Source organism: Mandrillus leucophaeus, unplaced genomic scaffold, assembly GCF_000951045.1.
Source record: "Mandrillus leucophaeus isolate KB7577 unplaced genomic scaffold, Mleu.le_1.0 Scaffold61, whole genome shotgun sequence".
NCBI lineage: Eukaryota > Metazoa > Chordata > Mammalia > Primates > Cercopithecidae > Mandrillus > Mandrillus leucophaeus.
Window position 1 is genome coordinate 1,562,160 of NW_012106586.1, and position 27,721 is coordinate 1,589,880.

General features: G+C 38.6%; 1 protein-coding gene across 2 annotated transcripts in view; it reads left to right on the forward strand.

The window, feature by feature from the left end:
- Nucleotides 1-2,051: 2,051 nt before the first annotated feature.
- The window catches only part of RNF17 (ring finger protein 17), a 118,548-nt gene continuing 92,878 nt past the window's right edge, over nt 2,052-27,721 (forward strand). For both annotated transcript variants that reach the window (XM_011999939.1, XM_011999940.1), the window contains exons 1-6: nt 2,052-2,226; nt 5,112-5,206; nt 12,617-12,708; nt 16,033-16,144; nt 17,401-17,481; nt 19,567-19,667. In XM_011999939.1, the coding sequence (XP_011855329.1) occupies nt 2,097-2,226; nt 5,112-5,206; nt 12,617-12,708; nt 16,033-16,144; nt 17,401-17,481; nt 19,567-19,667 (611 nt within the window). In that variant the 5' untranslated portion in view covers nt 2,052-2,096. The remainder of the gene's footprint in view (nt 2,227-5,111; nt 5,207-12,616; nt 12,709-16,032; nt 16,145-17,400; nt 17,482-19,566; nt 19,668-27,721) is intronic.

Sequence of the window (27,721 nt, forward strand, 5' to 3'; positions counted from 1 at the left end):
TTGGAAGCTGATACAGGAGATCAGTTTGTCTCAGAGCACTTAGTAACCTGAACCTCACCCAATACAAAGCACAAAGGTTGAAGAAGTGATAGCCCTTTTAGTGAGCTACCAGGGATTAACCACTAAATTTTAGTACCATTGCATATGGTATTTGTATATTGTATCTCTGGGTTCTGTGAGCCAAAGAAGAAAAGATTGATTTTTGGAGCAAGCACCTTTACCATGACTAGGCAAAATAAAAAAGAAATAGAAGTTAGAGTTGATAGATGTCCACTATCAAAAACAACTTACATTTGGCTGGGCATGGTGGCTCACGCCTGTAATCCTAGCACTTTGGGAGGCTGAGGTGGGCGGATCAAGATGTCAGGAGATCCAAGACCATCCTGGCCAACATGGTGAAGCCCCATCTCTACTAAAATACAAAAAATTAGCCAGATGTGGTGGTGCGCACCTGATGTCCCAGCTACTTAGGTGGGAGGCTGAGCCAGGGGAATCACTCGAACCTGGGCAGTAGAGGTTGCAGTGCACTGATACTGCACCACTGCACTCCAGTCTGGGCGACAGAGCAAACTCCGTCTTAAAAAAAAGAAAAAAAAAAAAAAAAAAAAAAGAAAATGAGGAATATGGGCAAGCTTTATTCTTAGCAGCAAAAGGCAACTGTGCCACCTCCAGGTGTTTTGTTTGAAATACACCTGCCACCTTTCTACCAGATTACTTCATTCCTTGCTCACAAAACGTGTCATGCACTCTATGCTTAAAGAGTAGAGTTCAAACTCCTCAGCCTGACACTCGAGATTCTCTGAAATTCTTCCCTGACATACCTCTCCAAAGAAGCTTACTTTAAGGAAACTCATACTCTGGCTAAATGGTCTTTAAATTCTCAAGAAGCCACTGTGTCTTCCATCTACCTTCCCTCGCATCTACCTTCCCTCGCTGATGTGGTCTTTATTCTTCAAATCCCTTATTTCTTGTTTACTCCTGTAAGTACTACCTACGTCGTAAGGTCTAGTGCAAACCCTATATCCTCTAGGAAGACTTTTCATACCACCGTAGACCATACTGACTTCATTTCTTCAGAAGGCAGTAATTCTTTTGCTTGTTTGTTTTTGAGATGGAGTCTCGCTCTGTCGCCCAGGCTGGAGTGCAGTGGCGCGATCTCAACTCACTGCAAGCTCCGCCTCCCGGGTTCACGCCATTCTCCTGCCTCAGCTTCCTGAGTAGCTGGGACTACAGGCGCCCACCGCCACTCCTGGCTAATTTTTATTTTTATTTTTATTTTTAGTAGAGATGGGGTTTCACCATGTTAGCCAGGATGGTCTTGATCTACTGAGCTCGTGATCTGCCTGCCTGGGCCTCCCAAAGGGCTGGGATTACAGGCGTGAGCCACCGAGCCCGGCCCAGAAGGCAGTAATTCTTATTATCTCTAACACACGTCAGGCATATAACACTTAGCTATTTTGGCGGAAGTTACTGGGTTTTTAAAAATGGAGTTCTATACCTCTCAAGCAGAAACCTGTTAGTTCATACATTCTTAACATCCCCAACCACTCTCGGCCCTCTGCCTTGTATGTTACTAGGCTCAACAGCAGTTAGTAATGATGAGCACTCCTTAATTTGAAAGCGTTCACTGCATCTACCCCATCAATGGCTACTGATGAGCTTCTCCACTCCAGCTCCTATTAGCCAAGCCCTGGATGCCCCCAGCACACAGGTTTAGGGCTTCTGGCCCTGACACATAATAGGGAAAGGGGACTGCTTCAATACAGATGATTATTATTTATAAAGTCACTCACAATGTAAGTAATAATATGCGACATTTTAATTTGTGATGACTAAAGGCGCTAAAGTGGTGACTCTTCGGGTAGAATGTAAAAGTGAACTGCCCTTAACGGCCACAAGGCGCCCCTTCTAGGAGTGGTACCTCCCAGGATAACGGAAAACAGCCCCAGCCCTATCAGGAGCAAGCTTGGGGGCGGGCTTTAACCTCCCGGCCCACTGTTTGGCTAGCTGCAGGTGCTGGCCTCCAATGATTGGTTGCTGCCGCGAGGGCTGCCGGGACTAGCACTCGGCGGTTGTTCCAGAAGAAGAAGACAGCGATGGCGGCAGAGCCTTCGAAGACTGGGCCTTCCCGGTCTGCCTACCAGCGGATGGGGAGGAAGAGTCAGCACTGGGGTGCCGCTGAAATCCAGTGCACCAGGTGTGGAAGGAGGGTATCCAGAGCATCCGGTGAGGAACCCAAGGGCCCACCTAGCGGGGAGGCAGCCTGGAGGGAGGGCTGGGGGCCAGGTGAGCTGATGGGCGCGTGAGGCTTGCTCAGCTGCATCCAATCCTGGTGTCCCGGAAACTGCGTCACAGGCCTCCTGCAGCTGCCCCAAAAGGGACGTGTTTGGGTTGGTTAGGGCGGCACCTGGCACCTTTCACGGCTTTCTCCACTTCCCCATCCAGGCCTCATCGACCCTCCAGCCGGGAGGATGGGGGCCTGGGTGGCTTTAATCTACCCCTCACACGGCAGGTTAGCGGGTTCATGCAAAAGTAGACGTAAGTTGTAGCCCATTGTTTTGTCATGAAGAAGGAACGAAAGTTGATTTTCTTGTGTAGTTTTTGTTGTAGGAGTAACAAGTAAACCACTGTGAAATGGTTTTGGATTTTGTTGTTAGCGTTTTTTTTTGTTTCTGTGGTGTTTTGTTTGTTTTTTACATTATGGCTCACATTGGCCTAAAGCACTGTTTGGAAAATGATAGTTTCTTTTGTGCACCTTGTGGGGGGTGTGTGTGTGTGTGTGTGTGTGTGTGTGTGTGTGTGTGTGTGTGTCTTTATACGTGAAGGGAAAAATACACTGCATTACTATTGGTCTGTTCATCTGTAATCTACTCAAATGATCACAGGTTCAGGTTTTTTATTTCTTTATTAGTTTTTTTTTTTTCTTTGAGATGGAGTCTTGCTCTGTCACCCAGGCTGGAGTGCAGTGGCGCGATCTCTGCTCACTGAAAGCTGCACTTCCCGGGTTCACGCCATTCTCCTGCCCTCAGCCTCCCAAATAGCTGGGAGTGCAGGCTCCCGCCACCACGCCCAGCTAATTTTTTGTATATTTAGTAGAGACAGGGTTTCACCGTGTTAGCCAGGATGGTCTCGATTTCCTGACCTGGTGATCCGCCAATCTTGGCCTCCCAGAGTGCTGGGATTACAGGCGTGAGCCACCGCGCCCAGCTGATTCAAGTTATTTTAATGTAACTTAAAATACCTGGAGCTACTGGAAATTCATATTACCTGGTGTAATTGTTTATACTTTAAAAGTTAGGGTCTTTCGATCAGTTTTCTCATTCTTGTCAAGATGGACTCTGAGATGTGAGCCTCTACAGAAAAAGTTGTGATTTCAGTGGAGAACCAAGTTTCTCCTACTTGGGGTTTGATCACTGCTACTGTTACGTAGAAAATCTCCATTTTTGAATGAAATTAGAATTATGGAATAAAGTTCTAGAACACAACCTTTTAAAATGAGTACTTCTTTCATACATTAGTATTATGCTTAGAAAAACTAAGTTGGAGAAGTAGTGGTTATGTGTATAGAATCCTGAAAGTGCTTTTTAAGGTGTAATATACCACAAGTTATTTTGAGTTATTCAGTATCAGAAATTTTATAGTAACAGATAAGTGTTTTTATTTCTTTGGCGATGTTATCTCTGGAAGTTAAATAGGGCTTTAAAATTTACCATGGTTGTAAGAAAGTTTCAGGTATTTCAGTTGGCTGGGAAACTTGTAAAGTTTTTTAAAAAATAAAATAAATGCAAGGCCGGGCACAGTGGCTCACGCCTGTAGTTCCAGCACTTTGGGAGGCCTAGGTGGGTGGATCACTTGAGGTCAGGAGATCAAGACCAGCCTGGGTAACATGGGGAAACTCCATCTTTACTAAAAATAAAAAAAAAATTAGCCAGGCATGCTGGCGCACACCTGTAATCTCAGCTACTCCGGAGGCTGAGGCAGGAGAATCGCGTGAACTCAGGAGGTGGAATTGACAGTGAACCGAGATCGTGGTCCATCTCTGAATGAATGAATGAATAAATAAATAAAATTAATGCAATTATTATAATTCAGCAAGAACTCTGTAATTATTTTGCTAGTAAAAGATGACTGATTTTTATCTAGCTTTTTTCCCTTTTTGTTTTCTTGCAAAACTTAAAAAATGACGCTTTTGAAATTATGTAGCTAAAACAAATGTTGTTTATTATAAACTTCAAATTCTTAGAGCATTTAATCATGATATTAGGTTTTCAATCAAGTTATGATATTTCCTTTCATAAATGCTAAGTTTGTGAGTTGTGGGTGTGTGATAATAGTAGCATCTGGCTTCTGGCCTTTCCAATGTCTTAAGTAATTCTAAGAGCACGGTCTTGCCAGTGTCTCATTTTGGCCACCGTTTTGGCCCTTCTTGACCTCTTCACAGGATGGGAAATATAAAGTAGTAGATGGCAGTATGGTCAGTCAGGTAGAATGTTAGACTTGGAAAGAGAACTAGATTGGAGTCTGGATTATACCATTTAGTTAACCAAATCTCCAAAATGCTATTTCATCTCTAGCCCATTTAACTGTAATATTTACAAATAACAAAATAAAATGTGTCAGAGCACTTTGTATAATTATAAGATATGGCAGATTCAAAGTATTCTAGGTACAAAATAGCTATCTGAATTAATGCAGTTGCTATTACATAGCTCTTCTTGGTTTTTCTTCTTGATTTTTCTTCCTTCTGACCTGTATAGTTGGTTACTCCTGATTTATATTCAGTAAGTCAACCATTTCAAACTCTAGTAGGTATCTTTTCCTGTACAGTAGGATCCTCTTTGAATTTCCCTTTGATCAGTATTGCCCATTCAACATTAACACACCGTGGGCAGTTTAATCACAATAGAATTTCATCAGTAAAATTAGCCGGGTGTATTGGAACACACCTGTAGTCCCAGCTACTTGGGAAGCTGAAGTAGGAGGATCCCTTGAGCCCCAGAGGTGGAGGCCGCAGTGAGCTGGTGCCACTGCACTCCAGGCTGGGCAACAGAGCAAGACCCTGTTGCAATAATAATAGTCATCAAAATAATAATTAAGAATTTCATGAATAGGTCACCACTGTGAACTTCAATGTGGACATGCTTTTTGTGAACTATGCTTGTTAATGACTGAAGAATGCACCACAATTGTATGCCCTGATTGTGAGGTAAGTTTTATAATTTTTCAGATGAAACATATCACAACCTAATGTTAATGGTAAAAATACTACAGTAGTAAAACATGCTGCTAGTTAGAAATTAAAAACTTGGCTGGGCATGGTGGCTGACACCTGTAACCCCAGCACTTTTGGAGAATGAGGCGGGCAGATCAAGAGATCAAGAGATTGAGACCATCCTGGCCAACATGGGGAAACCCGTCTCTACTAAAAATACAAAAATTAGCTGGGCCTGGTGGCGCACACCTGTAGTCCCAGCTTCTTGGTAGCCTGAAGCAGGAGAATTGTTTGAACCTGGGAGTTGGAGGCTGCGGTGAGCCAGGATTGCACCACTGCGCTCCAGTCTGGCGACAGAGCAAGACTCCGTCTCAAAAAAAACAAAACAAAAAGCTAAAAACTTGCATTTTGCTGCTGAATCTTTAAGCAAACCTAACAAAAGATGAAACTTTTTCTATCCATTTTATAATTGTTTAAAGTGACCAGGAAAAATAAAAGGCTAAAGTCATGCACTTATTGGCCTACATATTTTGATTCTTTGGTGACTTCTGTGGAAAATTATGTCTTTTGTTTATTTTAATGGTGTATATTCCTTTAAAAACTCTAGACCCTGTTTTGCCCACCAATCCATGCAGCAAATTTTGAACTCTGCCTGCCCGTCAACCTTTGTATGTCATCAAATATACATTTGTGGAGATGCCATTCTCTAACAAGGTAGAGAAGCAAAACTACTGCCGAAAATTTTTACTTCAGAAGCACTAAAAACCAATTCCATTAAGACTGAAATCTGTCCATAAGAATGAGATCAAATTAAGGATGTAAAATACAATTTACTTGATATCCTATTCATTTAATACACTTGTAAGTGTAGTTCAGTTTATATAGTATGTTCCTGCAAAGTTGACTCAAGCTGTTAATTCTTTTTTTTTGTTTTGAGTCGGAGTCTCACTGTCCTCCAGGCTGGAGTGCAGCGACCCAATCTTGGCTCACTGCAACCTCCACCTCTCAGGTTCAAGTGATTCTCCTGCCTCAGCCTCCCGAGTAGCTGGGACTACAGGTGTGTGCCACCACGCCTGGCTAATTTTTAGTATTTTAGTAGAGAGGGGGTTTCACCGTATTAGCCAGGATGGTCTCGATCTCCTGACCTCGTGATCAGCCCACCTTGGCCTCCCAAAGTGCTGGGATTACAGGCATGAGCCACCGCGCCCGGCCAAGCTGTAAATTCTTAATGTTTTACTGGATAAATCAGATGATAAGGCTTTGTATCATTTGTTTTCTGTGGAAGTGTGGCAGACCCTATGGAGGCACAAGACCTAGAATGCAGTTCTCATTCTGTCAGTCTAGGCTGGGTTTTCTCATTTGTGAGATGGATATAATACCTGCTCTGTCTTATCTCCTAGGATTGCTAAGAATCAAATCTGAATTATGTAAAAGTTCTCTCTAAGCTTCCAGACTACTAAAATAACCCTTCATTGTTTAGGTTTGAATGAGCTGGCTTGCAGCTTAAATATGGTTTAAGAAAACCCAAACCGTATATTGTAATTAATGGAAGTTTAAATTGTAACCAAAAATTACATATTAGAAGCTGCCTATTTTGTGGGAAATTCTTAACCTCTTCCCTTTTTTTTTTTTTTTTGATGTGGGGCTCCTTAAACATGGCTGGCTATGTGGTTAAGACGAAGTGAACCCTCCTCCTGTGGTTGTGGTGGTAGATCCCTGATGGATTCAGTCTTGTGGGTGAAGAATAAGTGAAGGGAAAGGAAAGGAGGAGGCAGCTGGAACTGTCTGTGTCCATATCCGTCCTGTTCTAATATTTAAAAAAAAAAAAAGACTTGGCAAATGATTTCACATTTAATATTCTTAAATCATTATACTTGTATTATTTTTGGGATTTTGGATAATGTGTGGGAGTGTTAATAGTGTGTTTACAAATACTAATTTTGATTTTAAAGTTGTGATAAGTCTATTTTGTATCATTGACTAGTTTTGTTCTAAGAACCTTTTACTTTTAGAGATAAGTGACCTGTCCCATCTTCCATTCTTATTCCCTCATCCCCTCACCCACCTACTGTTAGCCCAGGTAACTGACAAGTGACTATATTCGCATTCTTCAGACACACTGGTGAGCTGGGCCTTATTGAAAGAAGTCATTCAAGAAACCTTCCTGAAATTGTTACCACTCTTTTTAAACTTTAGATTTGTATTATTACCTAATATTTATTTGGAATAAGATATTCAGAGAATGGAAGAATCTAGTTTAAATTTAGTGAAGTCTGAATTTATGGAATATTTGAGGAATATAGTTTATTACATTTGAATGAGGTAGCTTCCCCAAAAAAGTAAGATTTAGGTGCCTGTATTCACGTTAGACTTATAATTCATCTTTAACTTCGAACGCCTAGGTAATGCTGTTTATTTCAAACGTAAGCCTAAAATCCATTCAAGATTAATAGGTATCCTTTTGTTCTTATTTCTGAGTTTGGGCGAATGTCCTTTTATTTGACAGTCTTTATTTTTGATAGTTGAATGGTTTTTGATAACATCCCTTCTCTGCTATTGATTGATGGTAATGGTTAATCTTTTTATAATTTTGCACAGCAAAATGACAGATTTTATTCAAGGGTAGGATTATACCTAGGTGCTGTTTTAGAAATACTGGCATTTTATTAACGTTTGGACCTGAGTCTAAAATACATTGGGCCATGAAGAAAGGACAAATCATCCAATCAATAGATAATTAACATATGCTAAAATCCCATAATTGGAAATATTAATAATATAAAAATTAGAAATATAAACTAGAAAGAAATACAGATAATTGTATAATCTTGGATAGGAAAGCATTGCTAAGCATATCAAATAGAAATCAGAAACTGTAGAATAAATGCTTGTTAAATGTGACCACAGTTTTTCATTTACAAGCAACAAAAGCAGGCAAAATACCATCATAAATAAAATTTAAATGACAAGCTGTAGGGGCAAAAGAAAACCTTTATTATATACGTTACAAGTTAAGAGTCTTTCTGCAGTTTTTACTTAAAATCTTTTAAATCAGTGTATTCAATACTTCCCTAAACTATCTGGAAGAAATGTCCTGCATCAAATCTGCTGATGATAGCATTAACCTTTTATTATGAAATGCTAAGCCAAAGTGTAATGAACTAGGAGGTATATAGAAATTAAGTTTTTAAACCCCAATTTTTTTGGGAAAAGGGACTTAAAATACCATTCAGTTCAGTGAGATTTGTTAAAAGTAACCAAATTAATAATACATGGCCACAAGTCGATGGTTTTAAGTACATGATACTTGAAACCTTGAAAGAACATCCTCTTCCCCACCAAAGATGTATATTTCACAAAAATGGGAGACTATAACAATTGGTAGTCTACTTTGTTTCTTTTAGCAACATTCATCTATTCTCATGAAAATAAGCACTATAATTTTCTTAACTAATCTCTTTATTGATAAACATTTAGTTTAAAAAATGTTTCACTATAATTGTGTACAATTCCTCAGCCTCACCTCCATCAGTAGATTCTGTAATTTCTAACTCCAAAATAAATTCATATTTTGGGCTTGTTATATTTGTTTTAGTGTTTTGGCAATTTGATGTGAAAAAAAATGGCTGTTTCCTTGTTGTAAATTGTAATTCCCTCATGACCAATGAAGTTGAGCAACTTTTCATATGTTTGACTTATCAGTGCCTTTTCTGTGTGGATCTTTAACAGATCTTTTCAGATCCTTTGGATCTTTTCCTTTTGAATTGTCTTTTTCCTGACTTGTTTGTTGTTTGCTTTTTCTGGAGACGGGGTCTTGCTCTGTTGCCCACACTGGAGTGCAGTGATGTGATCACAGCTCACTGCAACCTCAACCTCTCCAGCTGAAGCAGTCCTCCGACCTCAACCAGCCCAGTAGTAGATGGGACTACGGGGGAGTACCACTGCACCCAGATAATTTTTTTTTTTTTTGGAAGAGGTGGATCCTTGTTATGTTGCCTAGGCTGGTCCCGCTTCAGCCTCCCAAAGTGCTGAGATTACAGGTATTAACCACTGTATCCAGCCTGTCTTTTTCCTAAGTTGTGAGAGTACTTTATGTGATAGCAGTATTAACATTTCATCCTGTGTAACGATTTTCTCCCAGCCTCTCACTTTTGATTTTGTTGCATTTAGCCATTCAGAAATGTTTCTTAACTAGTCATTTTTACCCCTGCTTCATGAATTCTAGGTGGGTTTTCTTTTTTTGTTTTGTTTTTTTTTTTTTTTTCTGACTAGGCAGACCTTCCTAACTCAAAGTTACATATATATCTTCAATACTTATGTTTTTTTAAAAAAGTGTATGTTGGCCAAGCTCATGCCTGTAATCCCAGCTCTTCGGGAGGCTGAGGTGGGTGGATCACATGAGGTCAAGAGTCGAGAACAGCCTGACTAACATGGAGAAACCCCATCTCTACTAAAAATACCAAATTAGCCAGACATGGTCGTGCATGCCTGTAATCCCAGATACTTGGGAGGCTGAGGCAGGAGAATCGCTTGAACCCAGGAGGTGGAGGTTGCAGTGAGCCGAGATCACACTATTGCACTCCAGCCTGGGCAACAAGAGCGAAACTCCATCTGAAGAAAAAAAAAAGGGAGGGAGGTATATGTTTAATTATTTTATATTTTATGTGATGTAAGGTGCGGGTATACCTTTATTCTTCAGAATGATTGGCTGATTTTGTCATACCTTTTATTGAGTAATCCTTCTTCCATTTAATTGAAATCCCACTTGTATTCTATATTAAGTTCTCATAGAGAGTTGGGTCTGTTTCAAGGCTTTGTTCTACTGATTTATTGTGCTAGCATCCAGTGTTTTAATTATTACAGTAGCATTATAATAGTCTTAGTAATTGGTGGAATAAATTTATGCTGAATTATATGTTAAAGTTTTTGCAGTTTTTGTACAATATATTTTTCCATATGTATTTTAGAATTGTATTAATTTCATATTAGATGATTCAGTCTTTGTCTCCAGGAACCTGGTATGATTCTCCATTTTTGTTGTTCTTGTTTTATGACCTCTAGCCAGGTGCGATTTTTTTTTTAAGGTTTTCTTTACTTAGAGCTTATAGTTTTCTTGTTAAATTTTCCTAAATAACAGGAAAAGAAACAGATAACCCCATTAAAAAGTGGGCTAAAGGACATGAACAGGCACTTCTTAAAAGACATACAAGCAGACAACAAATATGAAAAAATGCTCACATCACTTATCAGAGAAATGCAAATCAAAACCACAATGAGATACCATCTCACAGCAGAATGGCTATTATTAAAAAGTCGAAAACTAACAGATGTTGTCAAGGTTGTGGAGAAAAGAGAATGCTTATAGACTGTTGATGGGAATGCAAATCAGCCCCTGTGGAAAGCAGTTTGGAGATTTCTCAAAGAACTAATAGAACAATCATTTGACTCAGCCCTTCTATTACTGGATATATACACAAAGGAAAATAAATTATTCTACCAAAAAGATACCTGTACTCATATGGTTATCACAGTATCATTCACAATAGCAAATACATGGAATCAGCCTACGTGTCCCATCGTTGGTGGGTTGAATAAAGAAAATGTTGTACATATACACCACAGAATACTATGCAGCCATTAAAAAGAATGAAATAATGTCGTTTACAGCAACATGAATGCAGCTGAAGGCCATTATCCTAAGCAAATTATGCAGAAACAGAAAATCAAGTACCACATTTTCACTTACAAGTGGGAGCTAAACATTGGCCATATGTGGACATAAACGTGGAAACAATAGACACTGGGGACTGCTAGAGAGAGGAAGGGAGGCAAGGGCAGAAAAACTTTCTGTTGGGTTCTGTGCTCACTGTTTGGGTCATGGGATCAACGGAAGCCCAGACCTTAGCATCATGCCCTACACCCTTGCCACAAACCTGTACACGTACCCCCTGAATCTAAAATTTTAAAGAAAGAAAAAGATAGTTTAACATCGTGGCTTATCCTTTAATTTATTGAGTGAAGGTAAAGGACATACTTGAGCTTTACTTAATATCCTTTCCTTTCTTTCTTGTATTGTGAGGTTTCAATGAGATAGTTTGCCCAGTATACAGGACTTAGGCACCCGAAGAATGATGTTGCATTTCCTTCTGCCTACTTCATTTTTCTTTCAGGTATCAGTTCATGATCTTGAGTGGCTTTTAAAATATGTGGAGAAAAATCAGAGACCACAGGACCTCAAATAAATGAACATAACAAAACTGTTCTCAGAAAAAAGTCAACCATGAACTATCCAATTTTCTTCCATTTCTAACTGCATTTTACTTGAACACTGTCTCGAGCAGGGATTTTTCTTCATCTAGTGTCTGTGGGCCACAGTGGACTTTAGGAATTCTATTGAACCACATGATTAAAAAAGTTTTAAATTGGCCGGGCGCTCAAGCCTATAATCCCAGCACTTTGGGAGGCTGAGACGGGCGAATCATGAAGTCAGGAGATCAAGACTGTCCTGGCTAACACGGTGAAACCCCGTCTCTACTAAAAATACAAAAAAATTAGCCGGGCATAGTGGCGGGTGCCTGTAGTCCCAGCTACTCGGGAGGCTGAGGCAGGAGAATGGCATGAACCCGGGAGGCGGAGCTTGCAGTGAGCCGAGATCATGCCACTGCACTCCAGCCTGGGTGACAGAGCGAGACTCCGTCTCAAAAAAAAAAAAAAAAAGTTTTAAATTAAATATTTTAGAGTTTTGAACATATATTACTAATTTTTATTCCTTTTTTTTGAAGTAGGGTCTAGCTCTTTCACCCAGGCTGGAGTGCAGTGGTGCAATCTTAGCTCACTGCAACCTCCGCACCCTGCCCCTCCAGGTTCAAGTGATTCTCCTGCCTCAGTCTCCCGAGTAGCTGGGATTACAGGCACCCGCCACCATGCGTGGTTAATTTTTGTATTTTTTGTGGAGAGGGGGTTTTGCCATGTTGGCCAGGCTGGTGTTGAACTCCTGATCTCAGGTGATCCACCTGCCTCAGCCTCCCAAAGTCCCAGGATTACAGGCGTGAGCCCTCATGCCTGGCCTAAAATTTTTAAAGTAAAATTGAAAGTATAGCTAGTATTTGCTTTAGAGTTATGGTAGAATGAAGTGTTTTGGTCAATTAACTAAAAATTAATAATTGATTATTAATAATTAATTGACCAAGCTTAGTTAACTAATTCCTGATTGCTTCCAAAAATTAAAATGGGTCAAAACCTCATAAAAGCACAGTTTTCTCCTTAATTTACAGGGGATTTCAGGATCTTAAAGTTATCGTTAACTTTATGAACAGCACACTTAAATAGTTATTTAGGTTCTGGATAAACAGAATTTATTGGATGACTTTCTTTGTTTTTTTTAAACCCTTATTTTGTCCTAAGGTTGCTACAGCTGTAAATACTAGACAAGGCTGCTATGCAATGGCTGGATATGTTAAAGAAGACTCCGTAATGGAAAACCGGCAGCCTAAGACGTATGTTCCATGTGTACTTGTTTGAGTATTTAAAGTAAATGTGTTACTGAAATAGTTTTGGAATTATTGATAAAATGTCATTCTTAAATCTGCATTTCTAACCTACTGTTTATGGAATGCTCTTTAAGTTCATACTTCATCTTAGCTGTCAGTGGAATGGAGACTCCAGCTCTTTAAAGAAGAAGCATTTGTTTGTCCTTATTTAAAGAAAGAAAGAATGTTAATGATTACCACACCAAGAAAGGCTGAGAGTATACTGGCTAAAGTTACTTGTGCTGGATGAAAGGAAGTTACAGAGAAAAGAAAAAGTAACTTAGTTCTCTCTTGATTCTTTTTAAGAATTTTTAGAATTCTAAGTTTTTTTAGAGACAGGGTCTCACTTTGTCACCCAGGCTGGAGTGCAGTGGTTTTGATCATGGCTCACTGCAGCCTCAGACTCCTGGGCTCAGGCTAGCCTCTCACCTCAGCCTCTGGAGTATCTAGGACTGCAGGCATGCACCACCATGCACAGCCAGTTTTTAAATTTTTTTGTAGATGTGGAGTCTCATTGTGTTGCCCAAGCTGGTCTCAAACTCCTGGCTTTAAGGGATCCTTCTGCCTCAGCCTCTCAAAGTGCTGGGATTACAGCCGTGAGCCACTGCACCCAGCTTGTCTTGATTCTTGAAAGTAGTGCAAGTATAGTACAATGGAAGACTTTGTGAAGGGTTGGTTTGAGAAGTGATTTATAAAAGGAAAAATAATACCTTTGGGGTTCTTTCATTCATTTTCCCATTCTTGTATAAACCTTTACATATGTATGCATTAATAGATTCTCTTTTTGAATTAGTAATTTTTTAAAAATACACCCAGCTAGAGATGAGTACCTGTGTTACTGATTATTTCACCTAATTATTAATGCTTCTGTATGTCTTTCCCTGCTAGTCTGTAAGCCCCTTTAAAAGAATGGACCACATTTTATTCCTCTTTATATCTCTGGTTTGGGACACAGAGTAAACATGTAATGTTTATTACAGTACATGTTTGATTTTTGCAGCTTTTTAAGTGTTAAAGGATCTTCAGATCAATTTCCTGGAACTGTACTCCGATGGTAATTTGTATATAACTTAACTTTTTAAAGCATATTTAATGTGGTAAGTAGACAATGCAAGAAATAAAAAATAGGATTCTTTCAAGGAAGAATCTCATGTGGAACTTTCCAATTTTGTTAGTGGCACCAAGTATTTATAGATTAGCCCAGTTCCTTCTATTGCATTCGTTTTACTTCCTGCAGATTCTGACTTCCATAGTATCTCCTGTATCCATAACCTATCTTCATTTCTGCTGCCTTATTTAATTCTCAAGTTCTTTTGTGTAGCTCCTTGTCAGATTCTTCCTTAACACTATAGTTGTTCATTAAGTATTCAATTAAAGTTCAAAATTATTCAGTCTAGAATCCCTGGCACTTCCCATTACCACTGTAGCTTCTCTTTCCAGACTTAAATGAGTACTTAGAAAAAAACAAGAATTGTTGTAGCCATTTTCTTGGGTGGTAAAACCACTTAGCTAAAGTCTGACAGCTGGTCATTCACAGAACCAGAATGTAAACCTAGGTTTATTGAATACCGGTACTGCTCCCAACTCCTATACCACTGGTCACTTCCTCCATGAAATCTGTGTAGAGTTATTAGAATAAATTTTGTAGAATCGTTCTGGCTCATCATATGAGTCCCCATGGAGTAGCCATTTTATCAAATTTAGGGTTCCCAAATTTGAACACCTACACGAATTAAGCAGATAACTTTTATTGGGTGAGGTCGACTGAGTTTAAACAATGAGTGGTGAGGATTGCGGTAGATGACGAGGGCTCACCCCCTCCAAAGGAGGCAGTTCCTACTCAGCTGTAGCCAATTATTATTATGTGTTAAGACCAACCCAGTGTTGCCACATCTTTTTTTTCTCAAGACAAACCCGAGATCTGCACTTCTGTGTGAAATTTTCTGACACATGATGCGAGTCAAACCAGGTTGTACTCTTATCTAGATATGTATAATGTCTGTTAGAGTTGCAAAGTGAAATTTTACTTTCAGAGGTATATGAATCCATCTTAACCAGAAAGTACCCACATTTGTTCCAAATAACCATTTAAAAAATTAAATTTATGTCAATTATACCTATTTTAGAAACTGCTGTTCTCTAAGGTACAGTTTGGTTTTAAATGGTTGTATATTTTTGAATTATAGTAATCCTTTACTCATTTCTTTACTGATTTTAGTATTTTGAAACAGAAATTCAATAATGGAATCCTTAGGGCTAATGCACTCATGTTTTTAAGAACATGAATATTCACCTGTCAGAGAATAGAATGTTTAAAAATTATATGGTGTAGTATTTTTTCTCTATAAGAGTAACGTTTAAACATCATAGTTTCTTCCATAAGCTATAAGCTGATGATTAACTCGGCAAACACCAGTTACTGTGTGCTAGCCAGTATGGTGATGTAAAGATATAAATAGCTGGACATGATGGCTTATGCCTTTAATTGCAGCACTCTGAGAGACTGAGGTGGGAGGATCACTTGAGTCCAGGAGTTCGAGACCAGCCTGGCCAATACAGTGAAACCCCATCTCTAAAATAGATAAATTAATAAATAAAACTCTGGCTTCTACAGACTAGAGAATGCACCAAACTTTTTCTTTGCGATTAACTTGCTTAGTTAAATTCATTACCTTTTTTTAATTCTCCAGACTTGTTAAGTACCTTCTTTTTAATAGCTGGCATTTGAATGTATAAACACTTACTTTAATTGATAAGCTTATCACATTTCAGTGATTATCAACATTTGTACCAAAAAATACCATGAAAGGACCAGTAATTAAGAAATTGAAATGCAATATATACTTTAAGCCATTATTTTTGGAATTAATTCACTAGACATGTTCTTATAAATCATACGAGTTATTTTTCATGGTAAAAATTGAATAGAAGATTAAAACCATTACATTAATGTTGGTATTTAAAATAATGTACTTGGGCCAGGCACAGTGGCTCACGCCTGTAATCCCAGCACTTTGGGAGGCCAAAGCGGTTGGATCGCTTGAGCTTAGGATTTTGAGACCAGCCTGGGCAACATTTTGAAATCTCATCTCTACAAAAAATATAGAAGTTAGCTGAGTGTGGTGGCACATGCCTGTGATCCCAGCTACTTGGGAGGCTGAGGTGGGATGATCGCTGGAGCCTGGAAAGTCGAGGCTGCCATGAGCCATGATGGTGCCACTGCCCTCCAGCCAGGGTGACAGAGAAAGATCCTGTCTCAAAAAATGAAATAATATACTTGATACTTTTCAGGATAAAGAATTGTTCTCAGGACTTTAAGAAGACTGCTGATCAGCTAACTACTGGTTTAGAACGTTCAGCCTCCACACACAGGACTGTTTTGAACTCATCATCTGTAATGTTGGTATGAAAAATGTTGGTCATGAAGTATGATGAAGGCAAACATTTGACTTTGTCTCTAGTAGCTCAACTTTCTTCTCCTATAATTATAGATTCTTTTGGAAGTTTATAGGTAACAGAAGTAAACCCACCCTCCTACTTGAATCTCTTTTGTTCCATGCTTAGACAGTTCTCTTTTCTTCCAAGGCAGCCATTTCTACCTTTGACTGACTCTGTTTCAACGTTCTTGATATTTACTGTGTGTAGCTTCTTCTCTTTGAAACTAGTTATTGAATCCAGGTTCTGTGAAACATATAGAGCACAAGTTTTTAAATTTTAAATGTGATTTTTCACTTATTTTAGTGGCAACCAAAAGGCCTAATTACATTTGTTGTTGTTAATGTTATTGCCGAAGATTGAATTTTACCTTTTATCTACTCCTAATAACTTTAATGTATTAAGATTAGAAATAGAACAAACTCCAAAATGATGTTGAGTGAAGTATTAAGTTTTTGTGTTAAGATCATTAATGGAGGCCAAGTGCAGAGGCTCATGCCTGTAATCCCAGCACTTTGGGAGACCAAGACGGGCAGATCACTTGAGGCCAGGAATTCAAGACCAACCTGGCCGACATGGCGAAACCCCATCTCAACTAAAAGTACAAAAATTAGCTGGATGTGGTGATGTGGTGGCACACACCTGTAATTCCAGTTACTTGCAAGGCTGAGGCATGAGAATCGCTTGAACCTGGGAGGCAGAAGTTGCAGTAAGTCGAGATAGCACCACTGCACTCCAGCCTGTGCGACAGTGAGACTCTGTCTCAAAAAATAATAATAATAATCATTAATGGGCTGGGGAAGGGGAGAAAGCACTTTAATCTTGCTAACTTTTTTTTCAAGTATAAATCTTAATGGAGTCAAATTATAATATTTTTTCCTTAACTATAATTTTTATATGTATACATGTATTGCTATGATAAATTGTTCAAGGTAGTTTTAAGTTAAAAAGATGATTACAAGGCATTATCCCATTAAAAAAAATCTTTAGGAAAAAAATCTGGAATGGTCTAACTAAAGCTCTAAAATATGAATGGTTTTTATCTCCAGGTTAGCAGGATTGAATATCATTTTTGTTGCTTGTTTTCACTTTTCTGTAGTGAGTCTATGTTGCTTTTGTAACCAAAATGGTAGCCTGAGTTTTTTGCAACCGTAATATATATTTATATATATAGGCATCTGTTTTTTAGTTTCATATTTGTGTATGATTCCCCTCCCTTCTTAGGACACTAACACTGCAGAAGAAATTGATGAAGCGTTGACTACAGCACATCATAATTTTGAACAATTAAGCATTGCTGGAAAAGTAAGCACTTTGCAGGATCAAATTCTATCATGAAGTGAAGCATGTCCTCTTTAAGTGTGTACATTTGGATATGTTACCACTGAGGTTAGAGCTTAGCACTGAGTTATTAAGCATGATAATTTAAAAAAGAATGGAAAACTTTTCCCATGGCCTGCCAAAATTGGTCTTGCAACATTGTTGTGCTAGGAACTTAATAAAATTCAAGCTTTAATAAGGAACTATGACTTCTACTTGCTGTGAGCTGAATTTTGTCTCAGAAGCATTGCAGATTATGTTTTCAACATTTGCTCGTTGTTTGGCTATATCCCCCTTTTGTGAGAAAGTCTCTTTCTCTCTTCTTACTCCACCTTCCAAAAGAGACTCTCTCATTTGGTGACACAAAACAAGTTCTTCAGCACCTAGCAACAAAATTTACAAATAAGGAGTTCAAAAGGTCATAGCTGATTATGTTGTGGCTGCTTTTTTGCATAGAAGCACAAGACATTTTCGATTGGCTAAGAGTCACTATCAAAAGTCGTTTCTCAAGAGGAATGAGATATACGATAAAAGTATTAAGATAGAAGAGTTGTGAGAGAAAAAAACAACATTGAGAGAAAAGGGGAAAAAATAATGTCACCTGTGATAAGCAATAATTAGTACCAGATATAGTGGAGAAGAGCAAATCAGTGGTAAATTAACTGGAGGTTAGGACTTCAGTATCTGAATTTAGGAGAGTGGAGACACAATCCAACTGAAAACAGAGTATTCTCTAGCCCTCAGTATTCATGTCCTTCTCAATGCAAGATACATTCACCCCATCCTGACATCCCCAAAAGTTTAACCCATTCTAGCATCAATTGTAAGTATAAAAATCTCACCTGGGCCGGCTCACTTGGTCACGCCTGTGATCCCAGCACTTTGGAAGCCAAGGCAGGAGTTCAAAACCAGCCTGGTCAACATGGCTAAACCCCATCTCTATTACAAATTCAAAAATTAGCTAAGCGTGGTGGCACACACCTGTAGTTCCAGGTACTGGGGAGGGTGAGGCACGAGAATTGCTTGAAGCTGGGAGACGGAGGTTGCTGTGAGCCAAGATCATGCCATCGCATTTCAGCCTGGTTGATGGAGTAAAACTCTGTCTCAGAAAAAAAAAAAAAATTAAAAATTAATAAAAATTGAAATCTCACCTTCTAAGTTACGTATGGGTGAAGACATGATATCCAATTCTTCCTAGGGCGAAATTCCTCTCCAACTATGAGCCTGTGAAATGAGACAAGAACTTCCTTGCTTCTAAAATACATTGGTGAAACAGGAATAAGATAGACATTCCACATTCCCATTCTAAATTGGAAGAATCAGAAGGAAAGAAGGGGTCATGGATCTAAACAACAGTACTTAAAACTTCAAAAAATACTAAGATTGTGTAATACTTCACATTTTAATTCAAGTATGGTTTCTAAGGTTTTTTTTAATCCAGGGAGTCCTATCAAAGAGAAATTCAGCTACTTAAAATGACTTGTTTCCTGTAATGATGAAAAGGAATAAGACAAAAACTTAGGACACTCATCAGTGGATTTTTTTTTGGGTCTTGTTGCTGTATTATCAGTAGAAAATGTCAGCAAGGCCAGGTGGGGTGGCTCACACCTGTAATCCCAGTGTTTTGGGAGGCCAAGACAGGAGGATCACTTGAAGCCAGGAGTTCAGAACCAGCCTGGGCAACATAATGAGACCTTGTTTCTCCGCCCTGCCAAAAAAAAATTAGTTGGACACGGAGCTGTGTGCCTGTAGTCATTGCTACTCAGAAGGCCAAGGCAGGAGGATCCCTTGAGCCCAGGAGTTCAAGGTTACAGTGAGCTATGCTCAGCCTACTGCACTCGAACCTGGGTAACCAAGTGAGACCCTGTCTCAGTAAAACAAACAAAAGGATATGATCTTACTTACAAATAGTAAAATTTAAAGTTGAACCTTGTGACTTACTCTATTTATATTATTATCTAATTACCTCATGTTATTTTGAAGAGTCTAAAAAGTACCTTTTACTTTCAAAATTCTGTGAGTTCTACAAAATAATTCCAAAAGTAAGTCTTGGTCTTGTTTTTTTTCCAGGCGCTTGAACACATGCAGAAGCAAACGATAGAGGAGAGAGAAAGAGTTACAGAAGTTGTGGAGAAACAGTTTGACCAGCTTTTGGCTTTTTTTGATTCCAGGTAGTAACTTAAGAATCTAGACTCACTGAAACTGAAGTTTCTAACACTAACTTGTCATTGTATTCCTTTGTTTAGAATGAAGTAATGGGTAACTTTTAAACAAGTTTGGAAGTTGGTAGTCCTTACAGACTGATCTTTACAACTTCAAAATGAAAAATAATGTGTAAGCTTTTAAAAACTTTGGCTATTTACCTTCTGGTGCTGAAGCTAATGGTTGGTTGTTTGAGATGATCTTGCTCTGTTGCCGAGGCTGGGGTGCAATGGTGTGATAATAGGTCACGGTAACCTCAAACTCCTGGGCTGAAGTGAACCTCCCACCTCAGCCTTCAAAGTAGTTGGAACTACAGGCCTGCACCACCACATCCAGCTACTTTTGTGGTTTTGTTGTTGTTGTTTTTTGTTTTCCGAGACAAGGCTCTCACTACTTGTCCAGGCTGGTCCCAAACTCCTGGCCTCAAGAGATCATCCTGCCTCAGCCTCCTGAAGTGCTGAGATTACAGGTGTACAGCGCCGTGCCCAGCTGAAGCTGTTAACTGTTAAAGAAAAGAAGCTTGGGCCAGGTTTGGTGGCTTACACATGTAGGATTACACAGTGATCATCCTGTCTAAGCTACTTTGAGAGGCTGAGATGGGAGGATCCTTGAGCTCAGGAGTTTGAGACCAGTCTGGGCAACACAGTAAGACTCTATCTGTACAAAAAAAAAAAAAAAAATCAGCCGGGCATTGTGCACATTACTGTAGTCCCAGCTACGTGGGAAGCTGAGGTGGGAGGATTGCTTGAGCCCAAGAGATCAAGGCTGCAGTGAGTGGGGATCCTGCCAATATACTCCAGCCTGAATGACAAAGCAAGACCCCCACCTCAAAAAAGTAAATAAGCTTCTGACTTAAAGCAGTTAGCACAGAAAAAGATTTTCATAACCTAAATTATGTTGTGGAATTCTGTATACTTGGGAAAATACATAATTTTTTATACATAGTTCTGTCATTTAGTCACGTGCTTTTTTGCAACAGAGCAGAACCCTAATAGGCATTGCTAAATACCTTAAACTGTTATGTATTCATCACCTATTTAGAAAGCCATTTGACATGTATTATCTTTGCTCACGTGACGGAGGTACAGTAGATATTCCCTCCATTATGCATTTCAAGAAACAAGCTCTTAAAAATTGTAACATGCTCGGCCAGGCGCAGTGGCTCACGCCTGTAATTCTAGGACTTTGGGAGGGCGAGGCGGGCGGATCACAAGGTCAGGAGATCGAGACCATCCCGGCTAACACAGTGAAACCTCGTGTCTACTAAAAATACAAAAAATTAGCTGGGCGAGGTGGCGGGCACCTATAGTCCCAGCTACTCGGGAGGCTGAGGCAGGAGAACGGCGTGAACCTGGGAGGCAGAGCTTGCAGTGAGCCGATATCGCGCCACTGCACTCCAGCCTGGGTGACAGAGCGAGACTCTGTCTCAAAAATAAATAAATAAATAAGATTAAAAAAAGTGTAACATGCTCAAGGTAATATATTTAGTAATGCTATTTGTCCATTTGACTCTTAAATCAGTGGTTTTAAAAAAATTTCCTAGCCGGGCATAGTGGCTTACACCTGTAATCCCAGCACTTTTGGGAGGTTGAGGCTAGCAGTTCACCTGAGGTCAGGAGTTCAAGACCAGCCCCTGCCCAGCATGGCAAAACTCTGTCTCCACTAAAAATACAAAAAATTAGCCGGGTGTGGTGGCGGGCACCTGTAATCCTAGCTACTCGGGAGGCTGAGGCAGTAGAATTGCTTGAACTTGGGAGGAGGAGGTTGCAGCGAGCCGTGATTGCACCACTGCGCTCCAGCCTGGGTGACAAGAACAAAACTCTGTCTCAAAAAAAAAAAATTCCTAAGGATGCCTAGAACATAGGCTCAATCTATGAATGAATTTGTTGATACTCTATTCTCCATGTTGGTGCAATCTCACATTTGGTCTTTAATTATAACATTCAAGTAATAGGTCATGTGCGTAAGTTTATTTTGTTAGAGTAGTCAAATACACATTACGCAAATTACATTTTAACCATTTTTTTTTTCTTGGAAAGGTAATTATATTTTTTTCCTTTTAAGTGTTCTTAAGCATACAGTTTAGTCAGTTTAGTGGTATGTGATAATTCTGTTTAACTTTTTTTTTTTTTTTTTTTGAGACGGAGTCACACTCTGTCACCCAGACTGGAGTGCAGTGACGTGATCTCGGCTCACTGCAACCTCCGCCTCCCAGGTTCAAGGGATTCTCCTGCTTCAGCCTCCCGAGTAGCTGGGACTACAGGCGTGTGCCACCACGCTGACTAATTTTTTGTATTTTCAGTACAGATGAGATTTCACCGTGTTAGCCAGGATAGTCTCGATCTCCTGACCTTGTGATGCACCTGCCTTGGCCTCCCAAAGTGCTGGGATTACAGGCATGAGCCACTACACCCGGCCCTTTTTTTTTTTTTTTTTTAAATACAAACTCTAGCTCTGTCACCCAGGCTGGAGTACGGTGGCGCAACCTCAGACTCCCAGGCTCAAGAGATCCTCCCACCTTAGACTCCAGAGTACCTGGGACTATAGGCGTATACCACCACACCCGTCTAATTTTTGTTTTGTAGTGATGTGAGGTCTTGCTATGTTGCCAGGACTGGTCTCAAACTCTTGGGCTCAAGCCATCTTCCCACCTCGGCCTTCCAAAGCACTGGGATTATAGGCGTCAACCACTGTGCCTGGCCTGTGTTTAACTTTTTAAGGAACTGCCAAACTGATTTCCACAATGGTTGTATATACCATTTTACTTTCCCACCAGCAATATACTACAGTTCTAATTTCTATACACCCTTACCAACACTTATTTTTTGTTGTTCTTTTTTTTATGGTAGCCATTCTAATGAGTGTGAAATGGAATATCATTATGGTGTGGTCTGTATTTTCCTAATGACTGATAATGTGCGTCATTTATGTGCTTATCAGCCATTTATGTGTCTTTGATGAAGTAGTCAAGTTTTTTGTTCATTTCTGAATTGAATCATTTACTTTGTTGCTATTGGGTTGTAACAATTCTTTGTATATTTTGGATATTAAATTTTTGTCTATATGACTTAAAATTATTTTCTCCCATTTGTAGGTTGTCTTTTCACTCTCTTGATAATGTCCTTTGATCCACAAAAATTTTTAATTTTATGAAGTCCAGTTTATTGTTTATTTTGTTGCTTGTGCTTTTGGTGTCATAATTCAAGATATGATTGCCAAATCTAACATTACGATGCCTTTTCCCTATGTTTTCTTTTTTATTTATTTATTTATTTATTTTATTTATTTATTTTTTTTGAGACGGAGTCTTGCTGTGCTGCCCAGGCTGCTGTGCGGTGGTGTGATCTTGACTCACTGCAAGCTCCGCCTCTCGGGTTTACGCCATTCTCCTGCCTCAGCCTCCTTAGTAGCTGGGACTACAGGTGCCCGCCACCACACCCGGCTAATTTTTTGTATTTTTAGTAGAGATGGGATTTCGCTGTGTTAGCCAGGATGGTCTCGATCTCCTGACCTTGTGATCCGCCTGCCTTGGGCTCCCAAAGTGCTGGGATTATAGGCATGAGCCACCGTGCCCGGCCTGTTTTCTTTTAAGAGTTTTATAGTTCTTACATTTAGGTCTTTGATCCATCTTTTTAGTTAATTTTTGTTGATGGTGTAAGGTAAGGATCCAACTTCATCCTTTTGAATTGGATATCCTGTTTTCCAGGCACTATTTGTTGAAAAGATTGTCCTTTCCCCCACTGAATGTTCTTGGCACCCTTGTCCAAAATGAGCTCACTGTATACGTGAAGGATTATTTCTGGGATTTTTGTTTTATTCTATTGTTCTGTATGTCTTTCCTGATGCTAGTACCATGCTGTTTTGATTACTGTTGTTTTGTAGTAAGTTTTAAAATCAGAATGTGTGAGTCCTACAACTTTGTTTCTTTTCAAGATTGTCTCTCAGGGTCTCTTAAGATTTCATGTGACTTTCAGGATGGACTTTCAATTTTCACAAAAAAATGTCATTGAGATTTTTTTAGAGATTGCATTGAGTTGTAGATCACTTTGTGTAGTATTGAAATATTAACAATAATAAGTTTTCCAATCTGTGCCCATAGGATGTCTTCTCGTTTATTCATGTCTTTAATTTCTTTCAGTAATTTCATATACAAGTCTTTCACTTCCTTTGTTTATTCTTATTTTATTTCTTTTGATGCTATTGTAAAAGGGATTGTTTCCTTAATTTTATTTTGGGATTATTCATTGTTACTGTGTAGAAACATACCTTATTTTTATATGTTGATTTTTGTATCCTTTTTTGTTGAATGCATTTATTAGCTTTACTATTATTTTATGGCATCTTTAGGGTTTTCTACATGTAAGATCATGTCATCTGCAAATAAGATATTTTATTTCCTACCAAAAGATGATTTTACTTCTTCCTTTCCAATTTGAATGCCTTATTTCCTTTTCTTGTCTAAGTGCTTTGGCTAGAACTTTGATTACTGTGTTGCACAGAAGTAGCAAAAGCAGGTATGTCTTGTTCCTAATGTTACCAGAAAAGCTTTCAGTCTTCACCATTGAGTATCATGTTCTCTATGGGTTTTTCCATATAGGGTCTTTATTATGGTGAGGTAGTTGTCTTCTAGTTTAAGTGGTTTTATCATGAAAATGTGTTGAATTATGTCAGGTCCTTTTTCTGCATCAATTGAGACAACCACTTGCGTTTTTTGCTTTTTTTCTGTTAATGTGGTGTGTTACATCAATCACATGTTGATGTTTGTATGTTGAACTACTCTTGCTTTCCAGGAATAAATCCCCCTCGGTCATGGTGTATAATTCTCTTACTATACTGTTGAATTTGGTTTGTTAGTTCATCTGAGGACTTTCTATCAATAGTTATAAATGATACTGGTCTACAGTTTTCTTTGGTGTCTTTGTGTGATTGGTAGTTTTGGCCTCACATTTGTGCCTCTTCAAGTATTTTGGAAGAGTTTGAGGAGGATTGGTGTTGATTATTACATGTTTGGTACAATTTACCAGTAAAGCTATCTGGTCCAAGGCTAAATTTTGTTGGGAGGTTTTTTGATTACTGATTCTATCTCCTTAGTCATAAGTCTGTACAGATTTTTTAATACTTTTATGAGTCAGTTGTGATAGGTTATGTGTTTCTGGGAATTTGTCCATTTCACCTAGGTTATATAGTTTATGTACAGTTGTTCATAATAGTCTTTTAATCTTCTTTATTTCTGTAAAATTGATAGTAATGTACCCAATTTATTTCTGATTATAGTAATTTGTTTTTTCTTTTCTTTCTTTTTTTTTTGAGGTGGAGTCTCGCTCTGTCACCCAGGCTGGAGTGCAGTGGCACGATCTCGGCTCACTGGAACCTCTGTCTCCCGGGTTCAGGTGATTCTCCTGCCTCAGCCTCCCGAGTAGCTGGGATTACAGGCACGCACCACCATGCCTGGCTAATTTTTGTATTTTTAGTAGAGACAGGGTTTCACTGTGTTAGCCAGGATGGTCTCGATCTCCTGACCTTGTCATCCGTCTGCCTCGGCTTCCCAAAGTGCTGGGATTACAGGTGTGAGCCATCACACATGACCTGATTCTCTTTTCTTTTTCTTTTTTTATTATTATTATACTTTAAGTTCTAGGGTTCACGTGCACAACATGCAGGTTTGTTACATATGTATACATGTGCCATATTGGTGTGTGCACCCATTAACTCATCATTTACATTAGGTATATCTCCTAATGCTATCCCTCCCCCCTCACCCCTCCCCTGATTCTCTTTTCTTAGTGTGAGTATACGTTTGTTAATTCTAATCTTGAAGACAAACTTTGGCTTTCGTTTTTCTCTGTTGTGTATTTATCTCCTCTCTCATCTTTATTTCCTTCCTTCTGCTTTGAGTTTAGTTTGGTCTTTTTCTAGTTACTTATGGTATATAGTTAGGTTGTTCATTTGCAAGCTCCTTTTTAAATGTGAGTATTTACAGCTATAAATTTCCCTCAGCATTGCTTTCATCGCATCCCATATATTTTGTGTTCTTGCTGCATTTGTCCCAGATAATTTCCTAATTTCCCTTGTGATTTATTCTTTGACCTGTTGGGATTTAGGAGCATATTGTTTAATTTTTCCACGTTCATTAATCTTCTGGGTTTTTTTTTTCTGGTATTTCTAGGTCATTCCATTGTAGTCAGAAAAGATACCTTGAAGGATTTCAGTCTTTAAGTTTATTAAGACTTACTAATAAATGTTAATGAACATTAAACATTAGTCAGCATGGTCTAACATATGTTCTGTCTCAAAATGTTACACGCACACTGGAGGAAAATGTTTATCCTCATGTTGTTGGGTATAGTGTTCTAAATATGTCTGTTGGGTCCCATCAGTCTATAGTGTTGCCCAAGTAATTTATTGCTTTATTGATTCTGCACTGGTTGTTTTATCCATTATTGAAAGGGGGATATTGGAGTCTCTAATGATTATTGTAGACATGTCTGTTTTTCCCTTTAATTCTGCAAGTATTTGCTTTATATGTTTTGGGGTTCTAGTGTTGGTACATATATGCTTATAATTGTTACATTAAAGTCTATTTTGCCTAAAATTAGTAGAGCCACCCCACCTTTTTAAATTATCGACATGTATTATCTTTTTCCATCTTTTCATTTTCAGCCTCTCTCTCTCTTTAGACCTAAAGTGAAATTTTTGTGGCTGCATATAGTTGGGTCATATTTTTTATCCATTCTTCAGATTTGTGCCTTTGGATTGGAGTTTAATTTATTTATACTTAAAATACTGATAAGGAAGGATTTTTGCCATTTGGTTTGTTTTCTGTATGTTTTATGGCTTTATTTGTTGTTGCTTATTTCCTTCATTGCTGCCTTTCTTTGTGTTTACTTAATTTTTTCTTTTGTAGTCACGAATTTTGATTCCCTTCTCAATTCTTTTTGTGCATATTCTGTAAATAGTTTCTGTGGTTACCCATCAGGATTACATATGACATCCTGAAGTTATAACAATCTGTTTTGAGTAGACAGCTTAACTTTAGTTGCATGTAAAACCTCTACTGCTTTACGTATCTGCTCCCCTTTATTTTTTCGATGTCACAAATTACATTCCTCTATATTGTATACCCATTGAGATAGGTTGATATTTTGCATATTTGTCCTTTAAATTCTGTAGAAAATAAAAAGTAGAATTATAAATAAAAATTACACTAATATTGGTTTTTATGTTTGCCCATGTATTTACCTTTACCAGAGATGTTTTTATCATTGTATGGGCTTTGAGTTACTGTGTAGCCGCCTTTCACATTAACATGAAGGACTTTCATTAGTATTTCTTATAGGGAAAGTCTACTGGTGATGAACTCCTTCAGCTTTCGTTTATCTGGGGATGTTTTAATTTCTCCTTCACTTTTGAAGAATGCTTTGACAGCTTTTTTTCTTTTGGTGCTTTTAATATACATTGCCTTTGGACCTCCAAGGTTTCTGCTGAGAAGTTGGCTGATAATCTTTTTGAGGATCCCTTGTACTGGACAAATTGCATTGTTCTTGCTGCTTGCAGGATTCTCTTTGTCCTTCGGCAGTTGGTGTTCCTTGAGCTCATAGATTTATAGATTCATGTCTCATCAAATTTTGGAAGGTTTTTTGCCATTATTTCTTCAAATAATTTCTGTCTCTCTCTTTTACTGTGATTCCTATAATATATACATTAGTCTGCTTGATAGTGACCCACAAGTACCTTAGACTTTGTTCACTTCTCTTCATTGTTGTTTTTATTTTTTTCAGGCTTCATTATCTTAATTGTCCTATATTCAAGTTGGCTCATGCTTTCCTTCTGCCTGTCCAAATCTGCAGTAGAACCTTTGGTGGATTTTTAAAATTACAATTACTGCAGGGTTTTCAATACAATCTGTAGAATTTCTGTTTGGCTATTTTATATAATTTCTCTATGTTGATATTATCATTTTGTCCCCTAGATCATTTTTCTGATTATTCTGTAGTGGTTTTTTTTTTTTTTTTTTTTTTTTTTT